The 26,631-nt window shown below is 44.3% G+C and overlaps 1 protein-coding gene across 7 annotated transcripts in view; it reads right to left on the reverse strand.

Moving 5' to 3' along the window:
- The window catches only part of SFMBT2 (Scm like with four mbt domains 2), a 229,429-nt gene that overhangs the window by 76,992 nt on the left and 125,806 nt on the right, over positions 1 to 26,631 (reverse strand). For all 7 annotated transcript variants that reach the window (XR_014145456.1, XM_081820544.1, XM_081820545.1 and 4 more), the window contains 2 exons: positions 12,220 to 12,321; positions 7,783 to 7,930 (listed from right to left, as the gene is read on the reverse strand). Coding sequence is in view for 6 of the 7 variants with exons in the window: in XM_081820544.1 (XP_081676670.1) it covers positions 7,783 to 7,930; positions 12,220 to 12,321 (250 nt within the window). In the remaining variant the exon portion in view is untranslated. The remainder of the gene's footprint in view (positions 1 to 7,782; positions 7,931 to 12,219; positions 12,322 to 26,631) is intronic.

The following is a 26,631-nucleotide window of genomic DNA, read 5'->3' on the forward strand; positions in this document are numbered from 1 at the left end:
GCTGACATGCCGTAAAGTCCTCCCTGATAGAGATCTTTAAAATTTACACATCCATTTCCAACTGAATTCTTCTGTGTTTACATTCATGGAATAATGCAGGGGAAAAAGAACCATGGAAAATAAGGGAAAAGGATGGAAACAAATAAGTCAAGTGAGTATAAACCCCAGCTGTTCCAATTTCCTTATCTTCTAGAATAAACCAACGCTGAACGTATTTAACGCATACAGGTGACAAGATGACACTCAATACACTTCTGTCTGGGAGCATGCCCCAAATATTAACCTGAATCATAAACATAATGTTAGGAGATGTGGACATGTCCCCAGGATGGAGTCTAACATCATATAAGTATCAGCCAATGGCAAAGCCATAGTAAGAATCCTGAACGACGACACTGAGGAATAAGTCAACAGGACGGATGCCATTTCCAACCATCAGAAATATTTTATGATATAAAAAAATGACCCAGTTTTACTCCCCCAACTCTTTTCAGTCAGAAACGAATTTTCATTCAAGAACCAATCAGAAAGCTAGAAATGAGAATAAACTTCCAAATACAGTAACAAGAAGGACCCTCTCAGATGCCAAAGGAAATATAGTAATAATAAAAATAATTACATAGCTCAAAAGAGAAGAAAATCTCCAGATGTCAAAAAACCATGAGGGCCACAAAGACAGGGCTGACCAGTCCAGTGAACGTCCGGAGCTCACGCGGGGTACAAAACATCCACGGGCTCGAGAGAGCAGAGCAGCAGAGACTGAGACTATTATAAAACGCCCGGTCCCCGTCAGATGCCCGGTCTGTGACAACAGGACCAGACGGACTTAGAAAGAGAGAAGGAGCAGACACAGCTGCTCCCGGCCCAGGGCTCTGGGTAAGCAGGGAAAGAGAGGAGTCCCGAGCTTCACCAAGCCAGAGGCACATGCGGGCATGCTGTACAATGTTACAATTCCGTATGGCACAGGCTGAGAAAGTAACGTGACATTCATTCATTCGTTCATTCCTTGAATATCCAGGGACACCTCCATGTACCGGGCACTGTTTTAGGTGCTGGGGATACAGAAGTAAATAAAAAGGATTTTTAAAATCCTTACTTTCTAGCAGGGGAGATAAAGCAATAAATAAATTCTCTAGGACTTGCAAAAATCCTAGAACACTGGGCAGACCCTAATACAAGGCTAGATGGAAGGAAGTACTTTAAGGATCATGGAACTCCCACAGAAATCACCCCCACCACTGAAAATTAGTTCACAATGGAAAATGACAACCCACATAAGGAAGCAAATGAACATGAGAGTCAGACAAAAAAAAAAAGGCTTTAAAACAAAATGACTGGCTAGGGATAAAGAGGGTCAACACCAGCAAGCCCCAACAGTCCCAGCCCTGAATGCCCTACCATGCTTCAAACACACACACACACACACACAGAAGCTGACAGATCCTGAATCTCACAATGATATTTTGATGTACCTTCTAGAAAATTACAGAAGAAACAAAAATAGAGAATATGTAATGGTTGAACAATTCAAATAATAAGTTTGACGTAACAAAACACTCTGACAGTAAACTTGAAAGTACAGCTGAAACAGATAATTCTGGGGACGCCTGGGTGGCTCAGTCGGTTAAGCATCTGCCTTCAACTCAGGTCGTGGTCCCGGGGTCCTGGGATTGAGCCCTGCATCGGGCCCCCTGCTCAGCGGGGAGTCTGCTTCTTCCTCTGCTTGCCACTCCCCTCATTCTCTCTCTCTCTCTCTTTGTCAAATACATAAATAAAATCTTTAAAAAAAGAACAGATAATTCTGCAAATATATATACATTACCAAAATTGTCTCAAACAAACGTGGTAACCATGACTAAACTTACAACCACTCAAGGAAATAAATTCATAGTCAACAGAACACAAACTAAAACAGCACCAGCCCAGATGGTTTTACAAGCTAGTTTCAAGAGCCAGATCACCCGTATCTTACACAAACTGTTCTGGGGACACACTACTTTAGGAAGGCAGCTGGGTAGGAAATAAACATGCAAAAACCAGTGGTATTCTATTATACTGGCCACAGTCAGTAAAAAAAAAAACAAATGAATAACAATAAAAAAAAAACTATTCACAACAACAAGAAAAAGGACAATGTACCTAGGAAAAATTCCAGCAGAAGACTGAAAGTTATAAAAAGATGATATAATGAAGTATCAATTAAAATCCAATGGGGTTTTTTATAGTGTCTTCCAAACTGATTCTAAAATACAAAATACAAAAATAACCTGCCAAAAGCAACCAAGACAATTTTGAAAAGGAAGAAAAAGTGGAGGGATTCACCTGACGAATTTCAAGACATAAAGGAAAATCAATTCTTGAAAGTGACGTATTTATGCAGAGATGGACTAACAGACCAACGAAGCAGAATAAGAACAGATAAGGTCCTCACCCCTTAAGGGACTTGCTGTATGCTAGCGGTGACATTACAGATCAGAGAGGAAATCACAGACTATTCAATTCATGATGCTGAGACAATGGGTGAATTTGAAAATCCAATTCAACTTCAGCGAAAAAATAAAATTGTTTTCTTCCCTCATGCCATGCAAAAATTAACTCCAAGTACGTTAAAGAGCTACACACAGAAAATGAAACTGCAAGATTTTTAAAGAAAACATAGAACATCAGTAAAAAAAGATTTCCAAAGACATATAAGCAAATCATAATGGAAAAGATTGGTAGTATTTGACTACATTGTAATTTCGTATTTCATATAAAATACCATTCAGAAGCAAAGCGACAAGCCATAGCCTAGACTATTATATATTGTGAAGTGCATGGTGAAGAAAGAATTCACATTCAAACGTAAATATTTCTATAATCAACAGAAGAAGGGCAAAAAATATAATCAACAATACAAATGAAATACAAATGGTCAACAAGCGCATGATGAACTGCTCCACTGAACTGGTTAGGGACCAAAGCAAAAGAAGGAGACTCATTTCACGGCCATCAAAATGGCAATGTTTGAGCCTAAGGCATAATCATAGTAGTTAGGAGGATGCAAAATGGGAGCTCCAGCAATCCCACATTTGGGTATATCCCCAGAGAGATCTCTCCCATTTGGGCACATGTACAAATATGCACATTTGAGTATCATTCACAACACGGAAAACAGGAAAGACCTTTGTTCAAAGTCTTTCAACGGGAAATGGATTTCAAGAATTAAGGTCTGTTCCTTCAATAGGTAAAGTGAATAAATAATTGACTGCATCAACATGAAGAAAGATCTGCAAGATGCTACAGGGTAAAAGTTACATAAAGAGAGGCATAGCATAATACTATGTATACACATATTGGAAAAGATCTGCTGTCAAGCAAACAATGAGAGCCTCACAGTGATGCAGTAAAAGTGTAACAGGTTTAGGAAGGTGGGTATGGGATGGGGGGAGAATGGAAGGGGCGGTGGAGACATGGCAGAGAGGAAGGGTGGAGCACAGAATGAAGGAAGGACTTCAATTCATTCAATGCTCAACATATACTGACCAACAGCCACACTAGTCTAGCTACTAGGGATGAGCAGAGAACAAGACAAAAATCCCTGCTCTCTGGATCTTTCACTTTAGTGGAGAGACACACACAAAACAGGACAAAGAAGTAAAATCTGTATTACTTGTATCTGGCATGCTAAAAAGTTCTGTGCAGCAAAGCCACGCAGGGAAGGAGATACAATGTTGGGGGGAGAGATCTGTAATTGATACTCAACCGGACAGTGAAGGAAGACCACCCCGGAAAGGTGGCACCTCCATCAAGACTGAAGGAGGAAGAGGAGGAGGACAGACAACGTAAGGGGACCAGAGTGCCATGTCCCAGGAAGGACAAGGAGGCCGGTGGGTCTGGGCAGATGGGGGTGGAGGGCATCTTATGAAATGAGGCCAGACAGGGAACTAGTGGGAGCTGTAGGCTGAGACCATGATCTGCACTTGCCACCGAGTGTGGTGGCAGGCTCTGGACAGGAGGGACATTTTAACACGGCGATCTTAACATGATGTACATCTTAACAGCACCAGCCTGACCATCTCACTCAGGAGTTCAGGAGGCCACTGCATTAGGCCAAGAGAAAGATCTGATGGTGGCCTGGACCGGGTGGTCGTGATGACACACGGTCAGATCCCAAAAGTACCAACGGGATTCACCAATGAATAGATGTGGAATGTGAGGCACAGAGAGTTGTAGGGGACTTAGTCTTCTATTCTACTCTACAATGCTTTCATTTTTTTAAAAATCTGACTCAAACGCGGCCAAATGCCAGTATTGGTTCCAGGAGTGTGGGTATTTATTATTTTCTGTCCCCTCTGGTACGTCTGAAATACAGCAGATCACAAAGTGGGGTAATTTCATCAGTCAGCATCGGAGGTTTTTCTTTAGGTAAAGACCATACCAATTAGGGGTCACTACTTTGCGTCTTGATAATAATGAAAAACACACCTTTACTTCTTAAATTATGTTAACAGTGTATGTGCCTATTACTAAGATGGCCAAATAGTGGAGACAAAGTGCTCGAATAAGCCACTTACTTTCAGCCTTTGTGTACCCATTGTACAACAGACTTACAACAGAAGTAAAGGCTTAATATTTTCTCCTAATATCCCCTGGGCAGGATGTTTACCTCTCTCCTTCTACGGCTCACCCTCGATGTGACATGCCAATGAGGTTAATTAAATAGTTTAAAAACAGCAAGTCACGGTTGATAACCAATATACACTTCTGCTTAGCTGATTTATCTACTCGCTTGATCATTTTTTATAGTGCCTATAATACTGAATTGTTGTGTGCTGGTTTTAAATGAATGGAGTAAAACTTCCAAGGTTCTGTCCTTTGCTTACCAGGAAAGCACCTGCTCTCAACAGAGACCTATTGAAACCTTCCCATCCATTCTAGCTTACACACTATCTGTCTCTAAAGTCTGGAGACAGATTTTTCTTTTTTAATTAAGAAATAGAGTCAAAAAAATGTCAATACAGGTCTATGTTCTCTGCAAATCTCCACCCAGACCATCAGATATCTTTTGTTTCATCAGCGGCTTCCCACTGGGGAGCGAGTAGGATAGTATCTTTTGGGGATCAGGCAACATGTTGTAATTGTAAATGGTGTTTATGGTTCTAACAGAAATCTAAAGGATGTTAATACATTCATGGAAAACATACACACAAGAAAACAATGAAACTCACTTCTCAACATGTGTAATAAATCCTACATACTCTAAGTATAAAGCTCAGAATTTAAGTTAAAAACAACTTTTCTAAGAAAGAAGAGCGTCTATGTTCATACATTAAGAAAGCAAGGAACGGTGTCTGAAAAAATTCTACAGAATGCTCCACAGCCCATGGGCGCCTGGGTGGCTCAGGCGTTAAGTGTCTGCCTTCGGCTCAGGTCATGATCCCGGGTCCTGGGATCGAGCCCCGCATCGGGCTCCCTACTCGGCAGGAAACCTGCTTCTCCCTCCTCCACTCCCCCTGCTTGTGTTCCCTCTCTCGCTGTGTCTCTCTCCGTCAAATAAATAAAATCTTAAAAAAAAAAAAAATGCTCCACAGCCCTGCTGTTGACACATAAGACGTGTGACAAGCTACCTCACAAGGAAATCATAAAATCACCACTATAGAAACCTCCAACACCACCTCTCAATTTTAATTTGTTTTAATTAACAAAAATAAATATATTTTACTACATGCAAAACATATATATAAATATATAAAACAAACATACTCTCACAAAACAATGAGAGCTCAGTAATTAAAGCCAAGACTCTGTTATATAACCACAGGCACTTGGAAAAATTATTCCCTAGAACTGTAATTCTCCAATTGTATTTTTCCAAATATCATGAAATGCAATTATCCAAATAGGCACACCCCTTTTCCAAATAAATACCCAAATTATGCCAACAACCTCTTTTCTAAAACACATTTCTAACACTTAAAAGTTCATAAAAAAATATTTAAAAAACCTAGAGACATTTGGTAAACATTTTGGTAAACCAATAATCTGGTAAATATTTAACCCCTGCCTAATGGAATAATCAAGCAGCGTATATGCATATACGAATATTTTCCCCCTTTTTTCACCCAACTGATTTTTTCCTTTAAATTCTTAAAGGGATCTTATTACTACTTAGGACTTTAGAAAGTGCAACCACGCAGCATTTCAGGTATCTAGAAGAAGTCTTTCTTCAATGACGTGGACCCATCCATACAAATGCTCTGATTACACAAGTCAGCAGGAAGTAGACATGGTCCATGGGACTTTCAAACTCAGCAAGTGACCTGCTGTTAAATTCTGCAGCAGAAAAAGACTTCCCTGATCTGCTACCACAAGATAGTTCACAATAAAAAACCTGTAGGACCAACAGGATTAAAAAGATACCTAGACTCACATCATCGTTTGACCCTGCAGAGCACCCGCAGAATCCCGCAGGTATCCCATTTGACAGTCTTGAGGACTGAAGTGCGATCTGGCCAGAGTCACCTGTGAGGACCAGCACGATGCCACACAGAATCAGGATACCGACCCCCTCGCTATTACTTACCATCCATGTGATGTGGCCTTGGGCCGGTCACAGAAGCTCTCTGCGACTAAGCCCCGTCCCAGGGCCATGCTCATTTTGAGGATGAAATGAGTTGGGCATATTCAACAGGGCAAACAGTGGTCTCTAAAAGTTCACCACATTGTAACGAGACCACGTTCTGCCACCACAGCCCTCTAATGAGAAGGATCAACGGCAGAGGTGGAAACACTCAGCAGGTGTCTCCCCAGTGGAGATGAGCATGGAGGACAGGGGGGAGGGAGCCCAGTGGAGCTCGGGACAGACAAGTGAGGCAGGAGCAGCATGATGAAAGGCTGCATCTGGACCCTAACGTGAGGGCATTAACCTCCCAGCACGGTGAACACTACCCATGATCCAGTCCCTGGTGAGCTGGAAAGGTCAGCACAGAACCCCTGTATTATTTGTGGGTCGCTGTTAAAATCCTGCTGTAAGGTTTATTCTTCTAGGTCATCTCTTCCCATTTCATCTTCTATTATTCTATCATGCCCTCTGTTTTCCTTCCCACCCCCTCTCCTTCCATCTGGCTGCTCTCTTCCCTGCATGAACATCACAACTGTCAGGGACAGCAAACCACATTACAGAACCACAAGCGCGGTTCTTACCAACAAGAATGCGGTACATGGTCCCAATTTGAAATTATGTGCAACCCGGCTCCAGACTGAATTATTTTAATGTGTTAGTGCATCAAACTGTTGGCTATCAGAGCGTGACCGAGCTCTGGGGAAAATCTAAATTATTGGAAATAAAAATGGAAAGAAATGCTTCTTCCGTGGAGCCCAACGCGGGGCTCAAACTCACAACCCTGAGATCAAGACCTGAGCTGAGATGGAGTCGGATGTTTAAACAACTGAGCCACCCAGGCGCCCCTTGTTGCATTTTTAAAACCACTTCTCACACACGTTTAAGTGTTGAGTGCTGATCACCTAGCAATGTTGTGCCCTCTGTCAGCACACACGATGACCAACAGGGAACTGGGGTGGACAGAAGTGGACGTCTGGAGAAGCCCAAAGTCACGCACCTCACCAGGGGAGGGAGCTGGGATAGACTCCTGTGTCAAGCCACCTGCCAGATACACCTCTCCCACAATGCTGAAGTCATTTACAACCTGAACTTCTCGAGATTAACAAAGGCACACTTCAGTGACAGTAGGATGCCCTCCTGAACCACCCAAACCCTGCACGTTTTCGCAGAATACGAACCTTTGGGAGGGGTGAGATTGACTCCGTTTTTAAGGCACCACTGCACTGGTAAAATCCCCAAAGAATCTGCATGGCACAGCATTGAGAGTCTACTAGGTTCTGGTCTTAGGTCGTCAATAGTCACTTGAAAAAAATGATTGTTAAAAACCTGAAAGAAAGAACAAACCACAGAGCCGAGGGTTAATTCCGTGGGATTTTCATGTGAAGCTAGTACGAAATGCTAGCAAGCTTCCAAAGGCAATAAATACATTCCATCAAAACAATTTCAGCACAAACCAGCACCTCGATGTGTATTACTAAATTGATCCAGTTGCTAATCAGTTAAGAGTTGATCACTCCGATCATTTTAATGGAAAGAGAAGTGAATGAGTAGGACACATACAAAACAGAGAAGGAAACAACATGGGTGACTTTAGAGAAGTCAACCGACAGTCAGGGCTGGAAGAAAACCAGACTTAATGCAGGAAGACAAAGCCAGGCCTACAGCAACGCCAAGATGGGCCCTGGAACGTCAGCGGTTTCTCCTTGTCCACGGCAGGGACCCATAAGCTCACACCAGATCACTCAAGAAGCTCCACCAGCTGGCTTGGGGACTTCTGGCTTCATCCGGCCTCCCCGCCCTGCAACGACCCCAGGCTCCAGCCCAAGAAGAATCACCCCCAGGCACATCCCTGCATCCTCCCAGCCTCAACACCCACTGTGCTGAAGCTCTTTCAGAACACAGTGCATTTTTCAAGGTGCGTCCTGAAAGTCAATGCTGCTGGAACATTTCCCTGACCACTCCGGTTCGAGTGTAGGGTCCCTGCTCTGTGCCCCCAAAGCTTCACCCCTGCACCTCTGTCCTGAAAGTCCTCATTCCTTCCTGGGGGCTGATCCCAAATCGGTCTCCCCCAACAGATCCTCTGAGGGCAGTCTCCTCTTTGTTACTCATCAGGGTGTTCCCACAATGCACAGAAAATGCTTTGTACACAGGAACTGCACACACAGCCACTGCATGTAGGGAAAAAGAAAACATCAGTGAAGAACTAGGAACAAGGAAGAGCAGAAAGCAAAACTGAGATGGACCCAGCACTTTAAAGCATGATGGTGTTAAAGAACCTAGTATGTGAAACAGGCCACGGAGAAAGGCATCACTTTACGAGCTCGACAGACATAAACCAGTCTTGCGTAGGAAACCCTAACACTTACTAAAGCTCTGATTCCTGGCTGCTTCATTTCCGAAGTATCTTCTGGAAGCAGCCTAATTAAAAGCAAAGCAGCAGAGTGCACTCACTTTTGTTCTTCTCCATGCTAATTCCGGTAAACGGCTATTGTTGTGCTGCCTGAGGTCTGCCTTTGAAAGTAGACTTTACAGAGCAAAGGACCAAACCTCACCTTCCCACAGAGATCTTCCCTGCAGCCTGATTTAAAACCACATCCCGCACTCTGGCCTTCCACCCTCCGCTCGTCCCTTCCCTGCTGTGTCTTTCTCCTTAGCGTTGAACACGTAACATTCTATATGGATTTACTGACTTTGTTTGTCTCCGCCCCCCCCCCATTAAAATATAAGCTTTGTAAAAGCAGGGGCTTTTGTCTACATTCCCAGTGTCCAGAATAGTGCTTAAAAATGCCAATGGGATGGGATGGAGTCTCATATGCGCGTGCACGGACACACACACACACACACACACACACAGAAATGTATATTAAAAGTGCGGTATTGGGCGCCTGGGTGGCTCAGTTGGTTAAGCGACTGCCTTCGGCTCAGGTCATGATCCTGGAGTCCAGGGATCGAGTCCCACATCGGGCTCCCTGCTCGGCAGGGAGTCTGCTTCTCCCTCTGACCCTCCTCCCTCTCATGCTCTCTGTCTCTCATTCTCTCTGTCTCAAATAAAAAAAAAAAAAAAATTTAAAAAAAAAAAAAAAAAAAAAAGTGCGGTATTCTGGTGGCTGAATCTCTTAGCACCACTGGACCCTGTAAGGATGTGCACTAAGGAATCTCTAAAACCTATTAAAATGCACATTCGTGTGTACGTACTTCAGAAAATAGGTAAATCAGTTTCTTCAAATCCATCAGAGTTATGATTCACATGTCCAGAAACACTGATCGGGTCTAAAACCTGCAGGTCTCAGAAGTAAAACCTAGAGCAGGTAAGCAACCGGCCCAAGACTATGTGGCTCAGAGCTAGCCATAAAAGAAACAGAACCAAGACTGTTTATCTAAACAATACAATAGATTTCACATACACAGATAGGTCATCATCATCATCATCTGTCAGTATCATACTGTTCTGGACCACCAAAAACATAATCTATAATCTCATTGTATGGCTAAAGGCTGGGCATTTCCTCCAGGATCTGTGACACAGTTAACTGCTTTCCTGTCTATTGGCTTTAATGTTATATATTTATTCCTTCAACAGGTGTGCCATGAAGAAAAGCCTCGAGGAAAATGAAAATGAAAATTTCATCATGATGAGTAGTAACAGTGCAACGTTATATTCTCAAACATAATATTCTAAAACGTTTTCCAATGTTAGGAGGAATGTGTTTAATTATAAATACCGACTACATTAGGAATATCCTGATATTTCACTCTACATAGGGAGTCTTGAACCTGGGGACATGCCCATCTACGTGCTAAGAGGCCAAAGCCCACATTTCAATCCATGTGTTCTACAACAGAAGGCCAATAGGAGAAGAAAAAGGGATGCATGCAGAACTGAAAGACTGAGTGTGTTATCTTTGGTAAAAAGGGTAAGAAAAACTAAAATGAAAAAGAAAAAGTGTACCTTAAAAAAAAAATCAGAGAAAATATCCTCCCTGGCCCCAACCCCAAGAAGATTTATTTAGAGATAAAATTATTTATCAGGAAACCAAACTACTGTTACTGGAAATCTATCCAACAAGACGAGGATATTTGGGCTGAACCTAACCATAAGTAGCATGCCACATGCTAACATGATCGATTACAATTATTTACAGGCATGGAAGTGTGAGTTCACTACTGACAGGACTCAGCACGTCTGCACCTGTTTCCTTTACTATAAAAACACCAGGCGAAGCTGACACTTAGCCTCTTAGAAAGAGGACAGGGTAAAATGCATCCAGGTAAACCGGCAGCTGACTTCACCGTATCGGCTGCTGCTGGAACAAAGGGAAATCCTGGCCAGGATTCCGCAAGATACCACTCATCAGTTCTGGGAAAATGTGCACCTACCAGAATACACATTCAAGAACCCCAAAGGTCAATTTAAATAAAAAGGCTTTAATGCACGGTGTATGACTGTGAGGGCATAAATTGCAACCCCAAAAACCACACTGCAAAGCCTAAGTCAGTATTTTTCTCGGGCGGGCAGTTATTCTTTACATAAATTACTGTAAGCGTTACATAGAAGTAATTTATATGTTCTAAAGAAAAAATATTTGGAAAAGAAAGAAAAAGGCATTCCATGATTATAACCATTTTCCATACTCTGAAATACATTATCACCACTGTATTTCTCAATTTTACCAAATCATGAATTTAAAAAAGAGCATACAAAATGACTCTAAGACACTTATCACTGTATTAACAAATCCAGTCTTCCTTGGTAAAAGAAATTAAAATGGAATTGGACTTCTGGACCGTTAATTAAGTTCCCTCACAAAAGGCCATTAACTAAAACACACACTGGGTAAGAATGCTGGGTTTCTCGCTTTCCCCCGCCACCTGTTAGAGGACACTTAAGGTGGAAACGCGTACTGTAGGGGTGACTTCCACAGGTGACTTCCGTGAGATTATCTGCACGGCCAAGGGAAATTACAATCTGAAAGACCATCAGCCCGTCGTAAAAATAACTTCACGTTCAAAGGTAATTTCATTTCAAATCTGCGAAACATAGAGGCAGGCTCTTCCTTTAGTGAAGGAAAAGTCGGTGGCAAAAAGGAAGCGGACGTGGGGACAGACACTGGAGATGGGTCCCTGGCCGGCATTTCCCGAATGCAAGTTGATCACACCAAGGACTGTCAGCGGACGAGAACCAAGTTACTACTGCAATGATTACCGTGTGCAACTGCCGAGCCGTTCGTGCTACGAGAATGGGAACAAATAGACGCGTGGATATGACCCTGGCCAACCACAGAAGGTGGCACATATTCGTGGCCGAGTTCACTGCTATAAACTCAGCTGCGCACCTGCACCTCCTTCCAGGTCACTCAGGGACACCCTCATCGACAGTCCTGTCTGTGTTGTATTAACTCCAATCTCTGCTGCAACAGGAGGCATGTGACCGGCCTGGCTCTGTGTGACCAGTGACAAAAGGGGCGCTTAGGACAGCGTGGCCAGGGGAGAAGGTGCTCCCCGGCTGGTGTGCTGTCCTGTTCACTGCACTGTGGCCCGCCCCTGCACCAGCACTTTTCATCTGGCCCACTGTGAGCAGATCGGCGGGAGGCGGAGAGCAAGGGAGGAAAGCTCACCTTGGTCACTGATGCAGGACAGATATGAAACGGCTCGCTCAAATTCACTGTTTCTAGCTTCATCCCAACTGTGAAGAAATGGCTTCGCAGATCTGCATGATCCTGCGGGGGGAAAAGGACAGAGACGCTGAAAGCTGATGGTATTGTAAATTAACTCGGGCACTGTCTGGACGCTCTCCTTAAATATTTTATTGGGTAACTAAAGTCGGACTGAAATAATTAACCCTCGCCGTTTCAAATTTCTCATTATTGCAAGATACTGTGGATTTAATTATTTTCTGCGAGCTAAACTGCTTTTCCGAGGGAAGGACACAAGGCTTTGTGGCCCACGCTTAAATTTACACTAAGCAAAAAAATTCACGTTGCCCTGCTTTGATCTTCCTAGGTGCTCTAACAGAAGCACAGCAGAATAATGGAGGCAATCAGTCATCTGCAACACACAGCAGGTGCATCTTCAGGAAACGTGGCTTCTTGCTCCTGGAGCTACTTCGCAGGGCTTCGGGGAGACCCTGTGGCTGACACCACTCGTCCCTGTCTCCTCGCCCAAGAGCATTCAGCTTATCAGGTACTGGTGGTAAGCCGCAGATCCTGGGAATGCGTGCATATAAAGGTCCAACACAGCCCTGCACACGATCACAACCCGACTCCTGCTCAATAAAGATGAGCAACACCCCCAGTTTAATAGGCATCTGGCAGTTTTATAACCCACTCACAGGAACCTTATGTGTGCAAGATAGAGCCTTCCTGCCTTCCCAAGAAAACAAATTTCAATATCCACTTTCCCTATCCAGCAATAGATGCGGCTGGCTGGACTCTGGATACCAGGATTTATTTTGCTGAGATGGAGGTCATCTCATAACTCACCGCCTGGATAAAAGCTAGTGGATAAATAAATGTATTTGCAGCCCGTCCCTGAGGGCCTAACAGCTGCAAATATATCCTGCAATTTCTAAATACATCAATTGGCCGGAAAGTACACAAATACCGAGGGACCTGTTACTTTATCTGCAAATCTAAAGTGGATGTTTAATTAATTCAGGGATGTCATTCCACATGCGACTCAGGATCGTCGTGTGGAGTCCCGTGGGGCTGGGACTACTCCCCTCGCAAAAGCTGGTTGGTGCAGTTGGTGGAGCACAGGAGACCACAGAAGACCTGCTTACAACACTCCCCATCACTCCACTGTGTCACCAAAGAAGGTGCAGACTCGCAATAAATGCTGGGTCTGGCCAAAGCCAACGGCGCCGCATCCGGGGGCGGGGTAAGGGGGTGACCGACGAGAAGGGATGTGTTCAGTGTGCGACATATGACAAAAACTCATGGACAGACCTAGCCCGTTCTCGACCTTTACACATTCCTTAAGAACTTAACAACCGGCACTTGACAAAAATCATATGCATATGAGGCAAAACACAAGGAAATATTCTTAAGTGCAGGAGACGATTTTATTGTTTCATACTGGTAATACAGCAGGGTTTTTTTTAAAGATTTTATTTATTTATTTGAAAAAGAGCTAGTGAGCAGGAGCGGGGTAGGGGGGCAGAGGGAGAGGCACACTTGCCACTGAGCAGGGAGCCTGACGCTGGGCTTGATCCCAGGACCCCGATCAGAACCCGACTCCTGCTCAATAAAGATGAGCAACACCCCCAGTTTAACAGGCGTCTGGCGTCGGGTCAGATCATGACCCGAGCCGAAGGCAGACGCTTCACCGGCTGAGCCACCCAGGCGCCCCTATAGCATTTATTTTTAACAGTGGCTGGGAAGCTGGCTCAGAAAAAAAAAAATCAAAGAAACAGTACAGAGAGTTAATGCATATTAACACACATCAACCACAGTGCCAAGGCAGGACCAGAAACCACCGGGGGATGAGACAAAAGCGGTAAACTTGAACCGAAAAGCACAAGCTGATACCTGAATGAAAAGATTAAACGTCACAGTTCCTGTCAGACATCAACACCCCCCGTATCTCACCATCTGTGGGAACTGAGGCACATTAGTGGGTTGTGCAAATACTTTTCCCCTTTAAAGTACAAGAACCCGGGGCGCCTGGGTGGCTCAGTCGGTTAAGCGTCTGCCTTCGGCTCAGGTCATGATCCCAGGGTCCTGGGATCGAGCCCCGCATCGGGCTCCCTGCTCCGTGGGAAGCCTGCTTCTCCCTCTCCCACTCCCCCTACTTGTGTTCCCTCTCTCGCTGTGTCTCTCTCTGTCAAATAAATAAATAAAATCTTTAAAAAAATAAAAAAATAAATAAAATAAAGTACAAGAACCCTTTCCCCTTCTGAAAGAAGGAATTACCCCCAAATCGTAATATAACATAAACTTTGCCTGAATATACTTAACAGGGTGAAGCAGTCATCATTCTCCTGCTTGACAAGACAGAAATGTCCTCAGGTACAAAGGACGCACGTGTAACTCCAGCCAAGCCTTGAACAACGTGGCAGTTAGGGGCGCCAACCTCCCGCACAGTCGAGAATCTGCACATAACTTTCGACTCCCCAAAGTTATGAGCCTACTTCTGACCAGAAAAGCCTTACCGACCCCATAAACAGTCGATTAACACATATTTTGTATGTTGTCTGTATGACATACCGTATTCTTCAAATAAAGTACGCTAGAGAAAATGTTAGTAAGAAAATCATGGAGAGAACCCATTTCTAGCACTCGACTGTATCTATCAAAAAAATCTGCGTTTAAGTGGAGTTCAAATCCACACGGTTGAAGGGTCAACTGTATAATAAATGGCCCAGACGAAGGGAAGGTTTTCACAAAAGTTCTGCTTCTCTCTGCTATCAGATGTCCCTCCTTGCTGCCGTGTTCCCTCTCATTACTCACAGCGACAAGGCTAAACATTCTCGAGATGTGGCTCACCAATAATAGGAACCGTGTAACTTCTGGCTGCCTCGGCCCCTGGCACTCTCCTTGCAGTTCGATCCATCACCTGGCTTTGTTTCTCCTTTCTATTTCTGCCGTCTGCCATTCCTGACCACACTCTGGGCTTCTGGTCTACCCACTGGTCTTCAGCCCCTCTTGATTTCAGCTCTGTGCCCACTCTTTGCCCCAGATACTTGCACTGAGCAGAGCCAGCCTTCCAAGTAGGGCTGACACAGGGCTGCTGGACCCTCTCTACATCCCAGGATCTCAGTTTGACCTTGACCACTGACCTGAAGTCCTTAGCCATCTTTACACCCCTCCTGGATATATGCTCCAAGCCCTAACCAGATTTCTCCATCACTGATTCCAGTGTTGTGTTGAAAACTCTACGGCACCAGGAACCCTACCCTACTCGATGTCCCCTAACAGCTGCCTTATTTTATTCACAGTTGTCGGGTGGGGCCAGGCACTGGCTGTTTTCCTTAGAAATAAAGCATCAAGGCTTAGGGGCAACAATTTGCTCCTCAGATAACCTCCTTCCAGAGCTGCAGCTAGTGTTGTGTTTATCATTAACGATTTCAGTGTATTCTGCATCAAACTCTATCTCTAGGTAAAGAGGGGATCATTTCATGCAGAAATCATATTTTCTTCCCTCTTTCCTGGAGCGGTCATGTGCTTGTCTGTCAACTACCGAGTATCTCTCTCTCTCTCTGCTCATCCATAAAAGATTCCATTCACATCAAAATCATACAAGGCCATACGTGAGATGAAAATAAAATATTAATGACATCAATATTTTTAAAAAATTAAAATGGTGTTAACAGTATTTTATCTCAATGACATTAAAATATTTTAAGCAAGTGAGGGGTGCCTGGGTGGCTCAGTTGGTGAAGCATCTGCCTTCAGCTCAACTCATGATCCCAGGGTCCTGGGACTGAGCCCCGTGTCGGGCTCCCTGCTCATTGGGGAGCCTGCTTCTCCCTCTGCCTCTGCCCCTCCCCCCTGCTTCCACACACTCTTTCTCTCTCTCTCAAATAAATAAATTCTTTAAAAAAAAAATATTTTTAAGCAATTTAAGACTAATGGTCAGTGACCAAAGGTTTACAAACGAGTCTTCTCGTTGTCAATCATGGCTCGGATTTCCTACATCTTAAACTACTTCTACTAGCTTTCAATTACTTGCAAGCACACAGACCTCTGACTTGCAGAAATGCATCTGTTTTTGTTCCAAACTATGTGAAAATTCTTCAACCCTATCGTTTAATATATGGAAAAAGGAAGCCAGACATTATGAGAGGTAGCTGCATCTAAACATAGGCGTTTATATTCTGGTCTCAAATAATCCACATCCATGCAGAAGAGCCTCTTAAACGCGAACTCTCCATTTCAGAGACAAGCCCAGCAACTATGCAACGCGTTCCTGCATCCCCAGCCCCACCTTCCATGTTCTCAAAGTCACTGTTTAATAAGTAAATTTAAAAAAAAAAAGAAAAAAGAAAAAAGAACGATCCTTCAATGACTACCCGCGTCAAAGGCAAGTCAACACAATGAAAACTTCTAAAATCTAGGAGCAAAGACATATGATGATCATGAGTTTGATTATGACTGTGCATCTACCGCTCTAAAGCTTCTGTCCTTCATGAGTGATGAGGTCAGAAACTTTGTACTACAAGAGGCAGAACAGTATCTGCTCAGGGGGCTGGCCCCTGAAACCTCCAGGCGGCCCCTGAAGACCCTGAAACAAACAGGACAGGGAGTCGCATGTTTGGTGCCGTATTTCCCAGCCAGGCCCAAACTCTCTCGTGTGTGTTCCCCGCTCATCCTATTAAGACCCCAACATGTATTTACTGAAGTAAGCTGAAGAAATGTCCAAAACTAGACCATTTCTTGATATTCATTCCAATTCCATAGTCTATGGTTCACTCAATAAGCATGTTAAATACCACCAAGGTACCACACACACACAGAGTACTACATGATGCAGAGGACACACACACAACACACACACATACACACAACACACACATACACACAACACACACACATACACAGAGTACTACATGATGCAGAGGACACACACACAACACACAAACACACACATACAACACATACATACACACACATACAAACACACACACAACACACATACACACAACACACACATAACACACAACATAACACACAACACACACAAATGACATTATCAGAGGGGGAAGGAAAAAGACAAAGAACAGCTATTAAAGATCCAGCCTTAGAAGAAATTCCAGAAGGAAGATTTTTACTGCAACATATAAAAATCATTACTACCATGATGACGGCGACCTGAGGACTTACAGGAATGAATCATAATTTGGAACAGGAAAGCACATGACTTGGAAGGGTGAAGAAAATATTATGGGAAAGTGGCTTGGTAAATTTAGCCTTAAAATACTGGATTTAGGCATCTAAGTCACAACCAAAAAGGCAAAGGGAGTCATTGACACGCCTAAAAGATAGAGTTTTTATGATGATTAAAGAATTCAATGCCAGTAAATTTCCAAATAAGACAATTCACAGACCTTCTGAGCTCTGTGTGTGTGTATATATAAGTACATCCATATTCATGTACAAGAAAAGGTACAGATACTCTCATTGAAAAACAAATTTAATCGCCCCCAGACCATTTGCTTTGGGCTGTTAATGCAGTGAGAGTACATGCATTCATTTACGCAAACACCAGCTAATCATTCTCGATGTTAAAAAAGAGAGTTCCTGGCCCCTGAAGACGATTTACAAAACTGATTATCTACTGAGAGATAATAGAAAATTCACTGTGGTCTGAAAGATGCATTCTGGCCTTTGCAAAGCTCTAGAGAATCATTCACACCTCACAATTATTGGATCAAGAACGATGTTATTCCTGAAATCAGGAGGGATTACTAAATCCTCAGTACATTCACAAATATGCCTGTCACATTCAAGAAATACTGTTTATTTAAATGTACTGAGGTCCAGTTAAATTGCTTACAGAAAAACTTTCGTTTAAGAAACGCGGGCAATGTCATTCCCATCTACACTCATCGCTACACATTTTATTCTTGACCTAAAGTAGTTTTATATTGATCAGAAGTAAAATGCCATTCATTTTATTGGAGGACTGTCTTACCAGCCTACCTTAACAATCGCTCTTCTGGGAACCTTATTTTCAGCGGAATGACAATGTAAAAGAGATTATGTATACATCAACTTCTGTTCTCCATCAACTTTATTCTCTCCAGAACCCAGGAGGAGCTCCTGCCCTCCCCCACTACCATTCAGGCACTCTGCACTGAGAATAACCTGGTTTAGCACATGATATCAAGCAGAGAAACAGTAACAACACAGCATATTGTAAATAAACACCTGTGAGCTCTTTCTTGTATTACCGTTTTCCCCTGACAACAGACTATGGGGGAGCATCCATCCTACAGTAAGGAAATTAAGACACAGAGAGGTTAAGTTATCTAAGCAAGGACACAGAGCTCACCAGAGAAGCCAGATTCAAATCCAAGTGGTCTGCCTATGTCCATGATTAGCTTCAGGTTATAGACCGGACTGGCAGGTAAAGGCCAAAAAAGGGATCTTTTATTTATTATTGCTAATTAGTAAACAAATAAACAAACCTTTTGTAGCCTATGGGCTCCTAAAATTTTATTTCAAAGACAGATATTGCCAGGTTAAAAAGTAACAGCTACTGATACTGATCATTTACTTGACCTCCAATTTTTGCTGTTAATTCATAATACTTTTTCAGTGGCTTATGAAAAACAGTGTGTCAGAGAATTGTGACACTAAAAATTAGCCCCAAGATGTTCATATACAATCAGTCTTCATCAAAAATTAACAAGCGATTTTTACTAACTGCTCTCGTGTATTCTTTAAGCAATGAAAATTTAAGAACTGTTTGCAGCAAAATGCCTATGGTGCCTTTTAAGCAAGCTATCCTTCGTCGATACCCATCTTCTCACATTATCAATGTTAACCTAGACAGGTTAATCTGATAAACGTGGTTAATCTAGTCAATGTTCCCGGCTGCAAAGTGCATACGAATCTCAACCCGTCAGTAGTATTTTAAATACGTGTTAAGCATTAATCTACACGGAATGAAGAGCAAGCGGATGATGCAGCTCCTAACACTGAGAAGCTGGAAATTTAGTTAGAAAATGACGAAGGAGGGATAAATACGAAATGTCATGCTGGAAAAAGAAGAGCGGACAAACCACAGTGTCTTCAGCTGTTTGGCTTTTCAGCTCTGGCCGAGGTGTTATTTTATTTCACCCAGGATGCAGAAGTCAAGGAGATCGGACCACCTCAGGGCATTCCCCCCTGGTGCAGGGGTCCATGCTGGTCCCCCACAGCTCCCAACATCAGCCTCTGCTGCGGTCCCTGCTTTGGAAGGGACTGTCATGCCTGGAAAAGGTGATGGCTCCTTCTGGAAGAATCAAACACAGCTACTGAAGAAACACCACTGCAGAGAGCAGTCTTCATATTAGTCGTGAGTAAGCACCACCCCATACTTCTCTGGCAGACTTGATAAAGCTTCAGGGTGAGCAGCGGAGTTCTTTATCAAACAGACAAATGACTGTGAGTATTAATCCACAAGAGGAAATGAAGCATGTGCCCAGCAGGACACAGGAGAAAGAAGAGACAAGAAAGATGGAACGTTCCATCGTTTTCGGTGCCCCTCATCAGCCACATTCCTCCTTGAACACGACTCATCTCTCTGCATTTATTTTAGGGGCTTGAAGAGCTGCAGGTTATGCCCTCAAAATTTGCTATGTGGCTATCACAGACTCCTAAAATAGCTGATGCTTCTTGCTACCCCTGCTTCCCTAGAGAAATACACCTCACGTGATAGAACAATATGAAGAATGGGGCCCCTGAGAGAATGAGTTCAAACTAATTAACACAATACAATTAAAATGCACTTGGTGAGGATTTCAATGTAAGAAAAGCAGTTGCGTCCCTCCTTGCGTGGAAACCCGACTCCTAACCCAAGCTCCACAATCAAATGCTACAGGAGATTTTCCAGAGGGGGCAATATGAGCCTCGGTCTTTAATTCTTTGGTTTCTCCTTTTTGCTTATGTTGATATGAAATAAAATGGGCAAAAAATAGATATGCAATTTGCCCCCCCCACGCACACATTTTTTTTAAGCACCAAAATCTCTCTTTTTTTTTTTTAAGAAGGCTCCATGCTGAGCTCGAACTCACCACCCTGAGATCGAGACCTGAGCTGCGATCAAGAGTCGGACACTTAACTGACTGAGCTACCCAGGCTCCCCAAGCACCCAAATCTCTTAGTGTATCAACAAAAATATTGCACAGTGTAATTTTATTCAGTTCCAAAATGGCAATTTTTTGGTCCACAGGGTACTCAGATGTTGCACATGCATCTTTTCAAAGGCCCCAATTAATTTATATAATTTCTAAAAATAGGCTTCAGTGAAGTCAAAGGAAGGTTTTAATTAGCATTACATTCAAATTGATATATAATGAACTACGCTTTAATGCTTTTACTCATATCAGCATGATATGTCATGCAAAAAAAAAAAAAAGATCCAGTGCAATTTATCATATTGTTCCTCTTTTTGTTTTACCAGAGATCTAGTGCTCATATGTTCACTAGAAAATTACTCTCATTACCTTAGTTTCATCTAAAAATGGACATTAGGATGCCAGCATTTATTAAATCAATAGCATTATTACATTTTAATTCCACCGCACTGAATTAAATTTATCCAATGAAATATTTATAACGAAAATGTAATAAAAAATCTGTATGCTGAACACTAATCAGCATTTCCATTCTTTACTTACAGCTGTAAATAGTAGTTTTATCTACTAGTCATGCAGTAAATCAAGTTAAAAAATAGTAAGGAGAAAATGTAGTACTACATACTTCAACCTGAACCACAAGATTTATAACAGTTAACTAGAGTAGACCTATTTCACAGTAAGTCCAAAAACTGGTACACTAGGTTTAAAAAAAAGAAGGAAAAAAAAAAAAGCAGAGCACCGAGAATGCCTTTCATTATTAACATTTAGCACCATAAAAGCATTTGTAAGTGGCAAGAAATTCAACCTTACTTACAGCAGCACTAGGGGAAAAACCACGGCTGAGTTGGTGTGATTACATTCCCACTTATTTCATCCTCTCCCTCTGATAAAACCAGGGCATCTCTTCCCGTTTCCACAGCAACGCTCGGGGTGGGGGCGGGGGCAGAGGGGGGGTTGGAGGGAGTCTAAGCGCCCTGGGCTGAGGAAGAGCATGGTGGCCGCTCTGGGGGGACGGGGAGCCCAAGCTTCACAGTCCAGTGATGGAACGCGGCTGACATACTGTTGGGTGCCCCTTTTGCAGACAGCCCCAAATGCAACCCAACAGCTGTCTTGCAAATTATGACCATGGCCCTGAACGGTCCCCACTGGGGTGGACACCATCCTTCAGAGACAGAAAGAAGAGCGGGTAATGAGCACAACTCTTCCACAAAGCAGGCTGATTTTGTGCTCCAGCCTTTCCAGACACGGGCAGAAGGGACTGTAGCCCAGAGAGCATACGCGCCTCTGAACAGTGTTCTGACACGGGGGGAGGATCCCACAGTTTTAAGTGTCAACTGCCAGGCAGCCTGGCATGGACCTAATAACGGTTAAAAGTCTCCAGCGCCCTCCTCACATCCTGGCTGTCGTCCACTGCTACCGGTCCACCTGTTTCCGAGGGAGGAAGGGGTCTTTCTCTGGACTAAGGCTTCTCCACCTTGGCACTGTTGGCATTTGGGGGCCCAATAATGCTTTGCTGGGGGCGCCGTCCTGAGCACTACGGGATGGTCAGCTACATCTCTGGCCTCCACCCTCGAGGCACCAGCAGCCGGCTCCCAGGTGTGGCCATCACACCCCCTCCAGACGCTGTCACACGCCCCCTGGCGGGCAAATCCTCCCCAGCCGAGGACCACCCATTCAGACCCGGTCAAGAGGGAAGGCGGTCTCGCTGAGGGGACACCTGCACGCGTGAGCTCCTCCCTCTTCACGTTCAATAAGCCCCCTTGGTTCTCTTTGCCTCTGTCTCCAACATTTAGTCAACCTGGAAGCTGTCCAGTCTCTTGGTCTGATGAGCCCTGCAGACCATCCCTTTTAGTTCTGACTTACTAGATGCTGTCCCAACAAGGCCTGGAAATCCTGACTGGGCACCTGGGCCAGTCTACACTGCAGATCCAGTGTTGTTACTTACCCTCCCAAGGCCACCACTCTGCATACCTAATGTATGTCTTGAGGAGATGCTGTCATGGATGAAGGGAACAAACACCATATTCACAATACAGTGTTACGCCACAGAAACTCTGTGTAACACAATAATGATAAATGACTCAGGTACTTGTTAACCTGCCAGGCTCCCACCATGCAGCAACGGGTTTGTTATTTGTAAGGAGTAAACTCTCACTTCAAAGCTACAGACAAGCAGACCAGTCACCCAGTGGGTACTATTCCCTGAGGCGAGCTTTACCCATTAGGCCACCTTGACATGGCCAGGCCAGAAAACCTTACTCGAACTGGCATATACCGTAAGGAAATCCGTTATGTCCCATAATACATTGTTCCACTCAAGGCTGCTGGTTAAGGGGCCGGCATCCACGCCATACACAGCCTGTGTTCATCCCATCCTTCTCCACACTCTGGGGGACTACCTCGCTCAGTTCAGCTCTCCCCAGGGCCTGGAGATGGCTGCAGAGTCCCAGGATCCTCAGCCAGATGGGATAAAGCGCAGAGGAAGGAGAGAGAGCCACCTCTTCCCCACACCTCTTCTGAAAACAAGGTCACCTATGATAGAAACCATGCAACTGGCTTTCTCAGATACTGTTGACCCAAACTGGTCTTAGGCCTCTTCCCAAGCTAATTGCGGTCCAGGAAAATGGGGCCCCTATTACTGGCCCACACCAGTGGTTCTACTTCTACACGGAGTATGGGCATTTGAAATAAATGGGGGCATTTGTTAATTATGACAATAAAGAATCATCCTTCCCTAAAAGCCCACAGAGCCTCTGTCATGTCCTCTGTGATGGAACAAGGAGGGGTCACTCAGTATATTCCAGCTGGCATGATACTTTGATAGGCAAATACTTTATCCTCTCAGGATTTATTTTCTCATCCTTTGTTGCAATAATACTCATTGGGCTCAGCTTTTAAATACCCTCATGTACTTCTAAAGACTGTTCAAAAGCAAAAGGAAAAAGATCTCGGCCCTGGGATTCAGATAGGTCTGTGTGTGTGTCCTGGATCCACCATGGGCTCCCGGCACAGGGTAGGATGGGGGCTCAACTTCTCTGAGCCTGGAGACTCCCCAAGCATCCAGGAAGACCAAGGACGTCTACTGTGTCGAGCCACTCTGTAGAAAATGTCACAGCACATGGAGAGGGCCCAGTGGCCAATTCTCCCACCCTGTGGGGCTCAATAACCAGAACTCTCCCAAGGGAGCATGACGCTGGCTTTCATGCAAAGCATCCCCAGCTTTACTTGCACTTTTTATCTTGTGCCTCTGTACCCCACCCTAATTGGTCTGAAAGGGTTTCTATATATTCCAGAGATACTCCAAAGGTGTGCGACTCATCACACAAGAACAAGGATTTGTAACACTTCCTATCCTGGCCTGGCCTGGCTCACCTCCTCACCTCCTCACGGATGTACCTGCAGCCTCTCAGAATCACTGGTAGCTCAGAAACAATTAAGGTCCAGTGAATGGACCAATTTGTACAAAATCACAACTGAAATAACTAAAGTTTCTGAACTCCTCTGCAGACTGGAGTTAAGTATGCATGCATGTAAGTAACTTTAGGAAAATCAAGATGCTAGGGGCAAGAATCAGTCCTGCTAGGACCTAGAAATCTCAACAGCAACCACACACGGGACATCCTGGTAAATATTAACAAGCTTTAAGTTGGATCTCTACTATTCTAAACTTACTCTTTCCTCTTCTTAAATGTTAAACACAACATTACATATTCATGTAAAAGTTTATCTGATTTGTTTATCCTTCTAGTTATACGTGGGACTGGAGACAATACTGGAGGCAGATTTTCTTTTTTTTCTTTTTTTTTTTTTAAGATTTTATTAGAGAGAGACAGCAAGAGAGGGAACACAAGCAGGGGGAGTGGGAGAGGGAGAAGCAGGCTTCCCACTGAGCAGGGATCCCGATGTGGGGCTCGATCCCAGGACCCCGGGATCATGACCCGAGCCGAAGGCAGACACTTAACGACTGAGCCACCCAGGTGTCCCTGGAGGCAGATTTTCATCTTACCCTTGACTTCATGCCATCAAGACAAGGTAACTCAGGAGGGATGGCTGTCCAAGCAAGTGAAGATTCCCACGCTTTCATTTATACCCACGATACACACAAACCCCCTCAGAGTGCCTTTCTCAAGGCAGGACGGAGCTTAGTGAAAGTTGGGGGTTCACGGCACAGAAGCATCAGTGCTGGGACCCTCGTTTTCTATTAGATCATAAACCCCTGAAGGAAAGGATTTAGACTCCCCCTTATGCCAATCTCCCTCCTTGAGATACTGCAATTTGCAAGTGCCTGTTTATAAAAGGCACATGGAGATTGGAAGCCCAACCTAACAGGAGCGCCTGGTTGGCTCATTCGGTTGAGCGTCTGACTCTTGATTTCAGCTCAAGTCATGATCTCAGCATCATGAGACGAGCCCCGTGTCAGGCTCTGCACTCAGCATGGAGCCTGCTCAAGAGTCCCTCCCTCTCCCTCTCCCTCCTCTGCCCTCCCCCCACTCGCACGCTCTCTCTCAATAAATAAATGATCTTTAAAAAAAAAAAAGTCCAACCTAACCTACAAAGGATCTCTGTGTGTTTTTGGTGGAAAGAAAACTGCCTCTATACAATTTTATTGTGGCCCATTACCAAATCCTCCGTAGAACAAACAAGTAGAACCGCTTCTTAATTATTCTTACCAGTGGAGAGTGGCAAGGAAAATCCGAACAGATAAGAATACAACATGACAATCCCTTCCAAACGTTTCTGTCTTAGAGATGCACGCTGTGCCCCCGTCTCACATCCCAACCCCGATCACATGGAGTCCAAGCTCATATTATCCTGCCTTCCCTGAAACCACAGTACCTGGCCGGAACCAGAATAATCAGTGGCAAACAGAAGCCATTTGGGAATGATAACTCCCGGAGCAGATAACAGAAAGTTGACTCTATTCTTAAATTCTTCATGTTCAGAATTAAAAGCGAGGCGCTATCAGGCCGACTGCAGGCAGCCGTGTTGGGGCCCCTGTGCTCGCGCCATCGTTAGAAGCCAACGCCATGGATCCAGGCTTTGCCATTTTTATATTTACATTTATTGCCTGACCAAACCTGCCCTCTCTTGCATGTCTCCAAAGCTCATAAAAACGAGATGGCCCCCATCATCCTCTCTGCGTTATGGAATTCACGTGCCGCGGTTCATGAACCCGGAGCACACGAGGAACAGCCGTGAACTCCCTCCCTCTCTACGCATCAGGAAGGACTGAACTTCTCTGCCATCTAGCACCCCAGAGAGGCTCTGCTTCAAAAACCTCTCCAAAGTCCTTAACGAACTGAGAATAGCTAAGGAGGGGCGCCGCACGCACCTTGCAGAGCCTATGGCCTCATGCCCAGGTATGCGGTGAGCCCAGAACAGGACAGGACCCCAGGGGGCGAGCCGTCCGTCGGATACCAAAATGACCCCCTGTCTTAGACAGCCCTTCTTGAAAAAGAACATTTGGGTTTAACTTGATGAGACCATTTATTTGCTAAATTGTCTGGTATCAGACACTGTGCCATGCAGGACATGGAATGTAATACCAAAGAAATGAAGTGTTGGCCCCACACAGGGGGCCGAAAGATTCTGGGAGAATCTAAGTGTCCCACCTGAAGGCCAAACTTAGCCATGAGGGGATATTTGCTGTATTTAGTGGCGGAACAAGAGAAAAAGAAATCAGTCACCATAGAAACCACAACCTCACCATCCGTCCTCACTGAACAGCTCCCATGCTTTCCTACCCCTCTGGCTATAGCAGATGCAATGAGAAAGAAAAGCTTTTCTCTCTTTGCCACACTTCAACTTCTCTCTCCAGCCTTTCACCTAGGTCTCGATCCTCAAATATGGAAGAGGTTCCCTCCAACGGGTTAAATCTACAATCACACCGACAGGTACCTAATTCAAAGCTGAAGAGAGCTAAAGAAATCACGGGCTGGGGGACCGTCGGGGCAGTAGGAGCACTTTCTGAACACTCTTCACAGAGAAGACGTACGTGCTAGAATGTCTGCCTTTCTCTGTCCGTTTGCTTGTGTTGAAAAATAGTAATACTAGTCATGGCTGCGTGCGGCATCTTCTTTGACCAATGAGCCTTCTCCCAGCGGCCCCTTCCCTTGGTTGGCTCAACGCTAACCTCTGGAGAGAGCGAGCTGCAATGAAGAAATCATGACTGGCACAGCTTGAGACAGGATCAAACGGCATCTAGCTTGTCTCTTGGCCATCACGAAAGCCCTTTATGAACAGA

Source organism: Leptonychotes weddellii, chromosome 5 (genome assembly GCF_054177405.1).
Source record: "Leptonychotes weddellii isolate Sample4059 chromosome 5, ASM5417740v2, whole genome shotgun sequence".
NCBI classification, from domain to species: domain Eukaryota; kingdom Metazoa; phylum Chordata; class Mammalia; order Carnivora; family Phocidae; genus Leptonychotes; species Leptonychotes weddellii.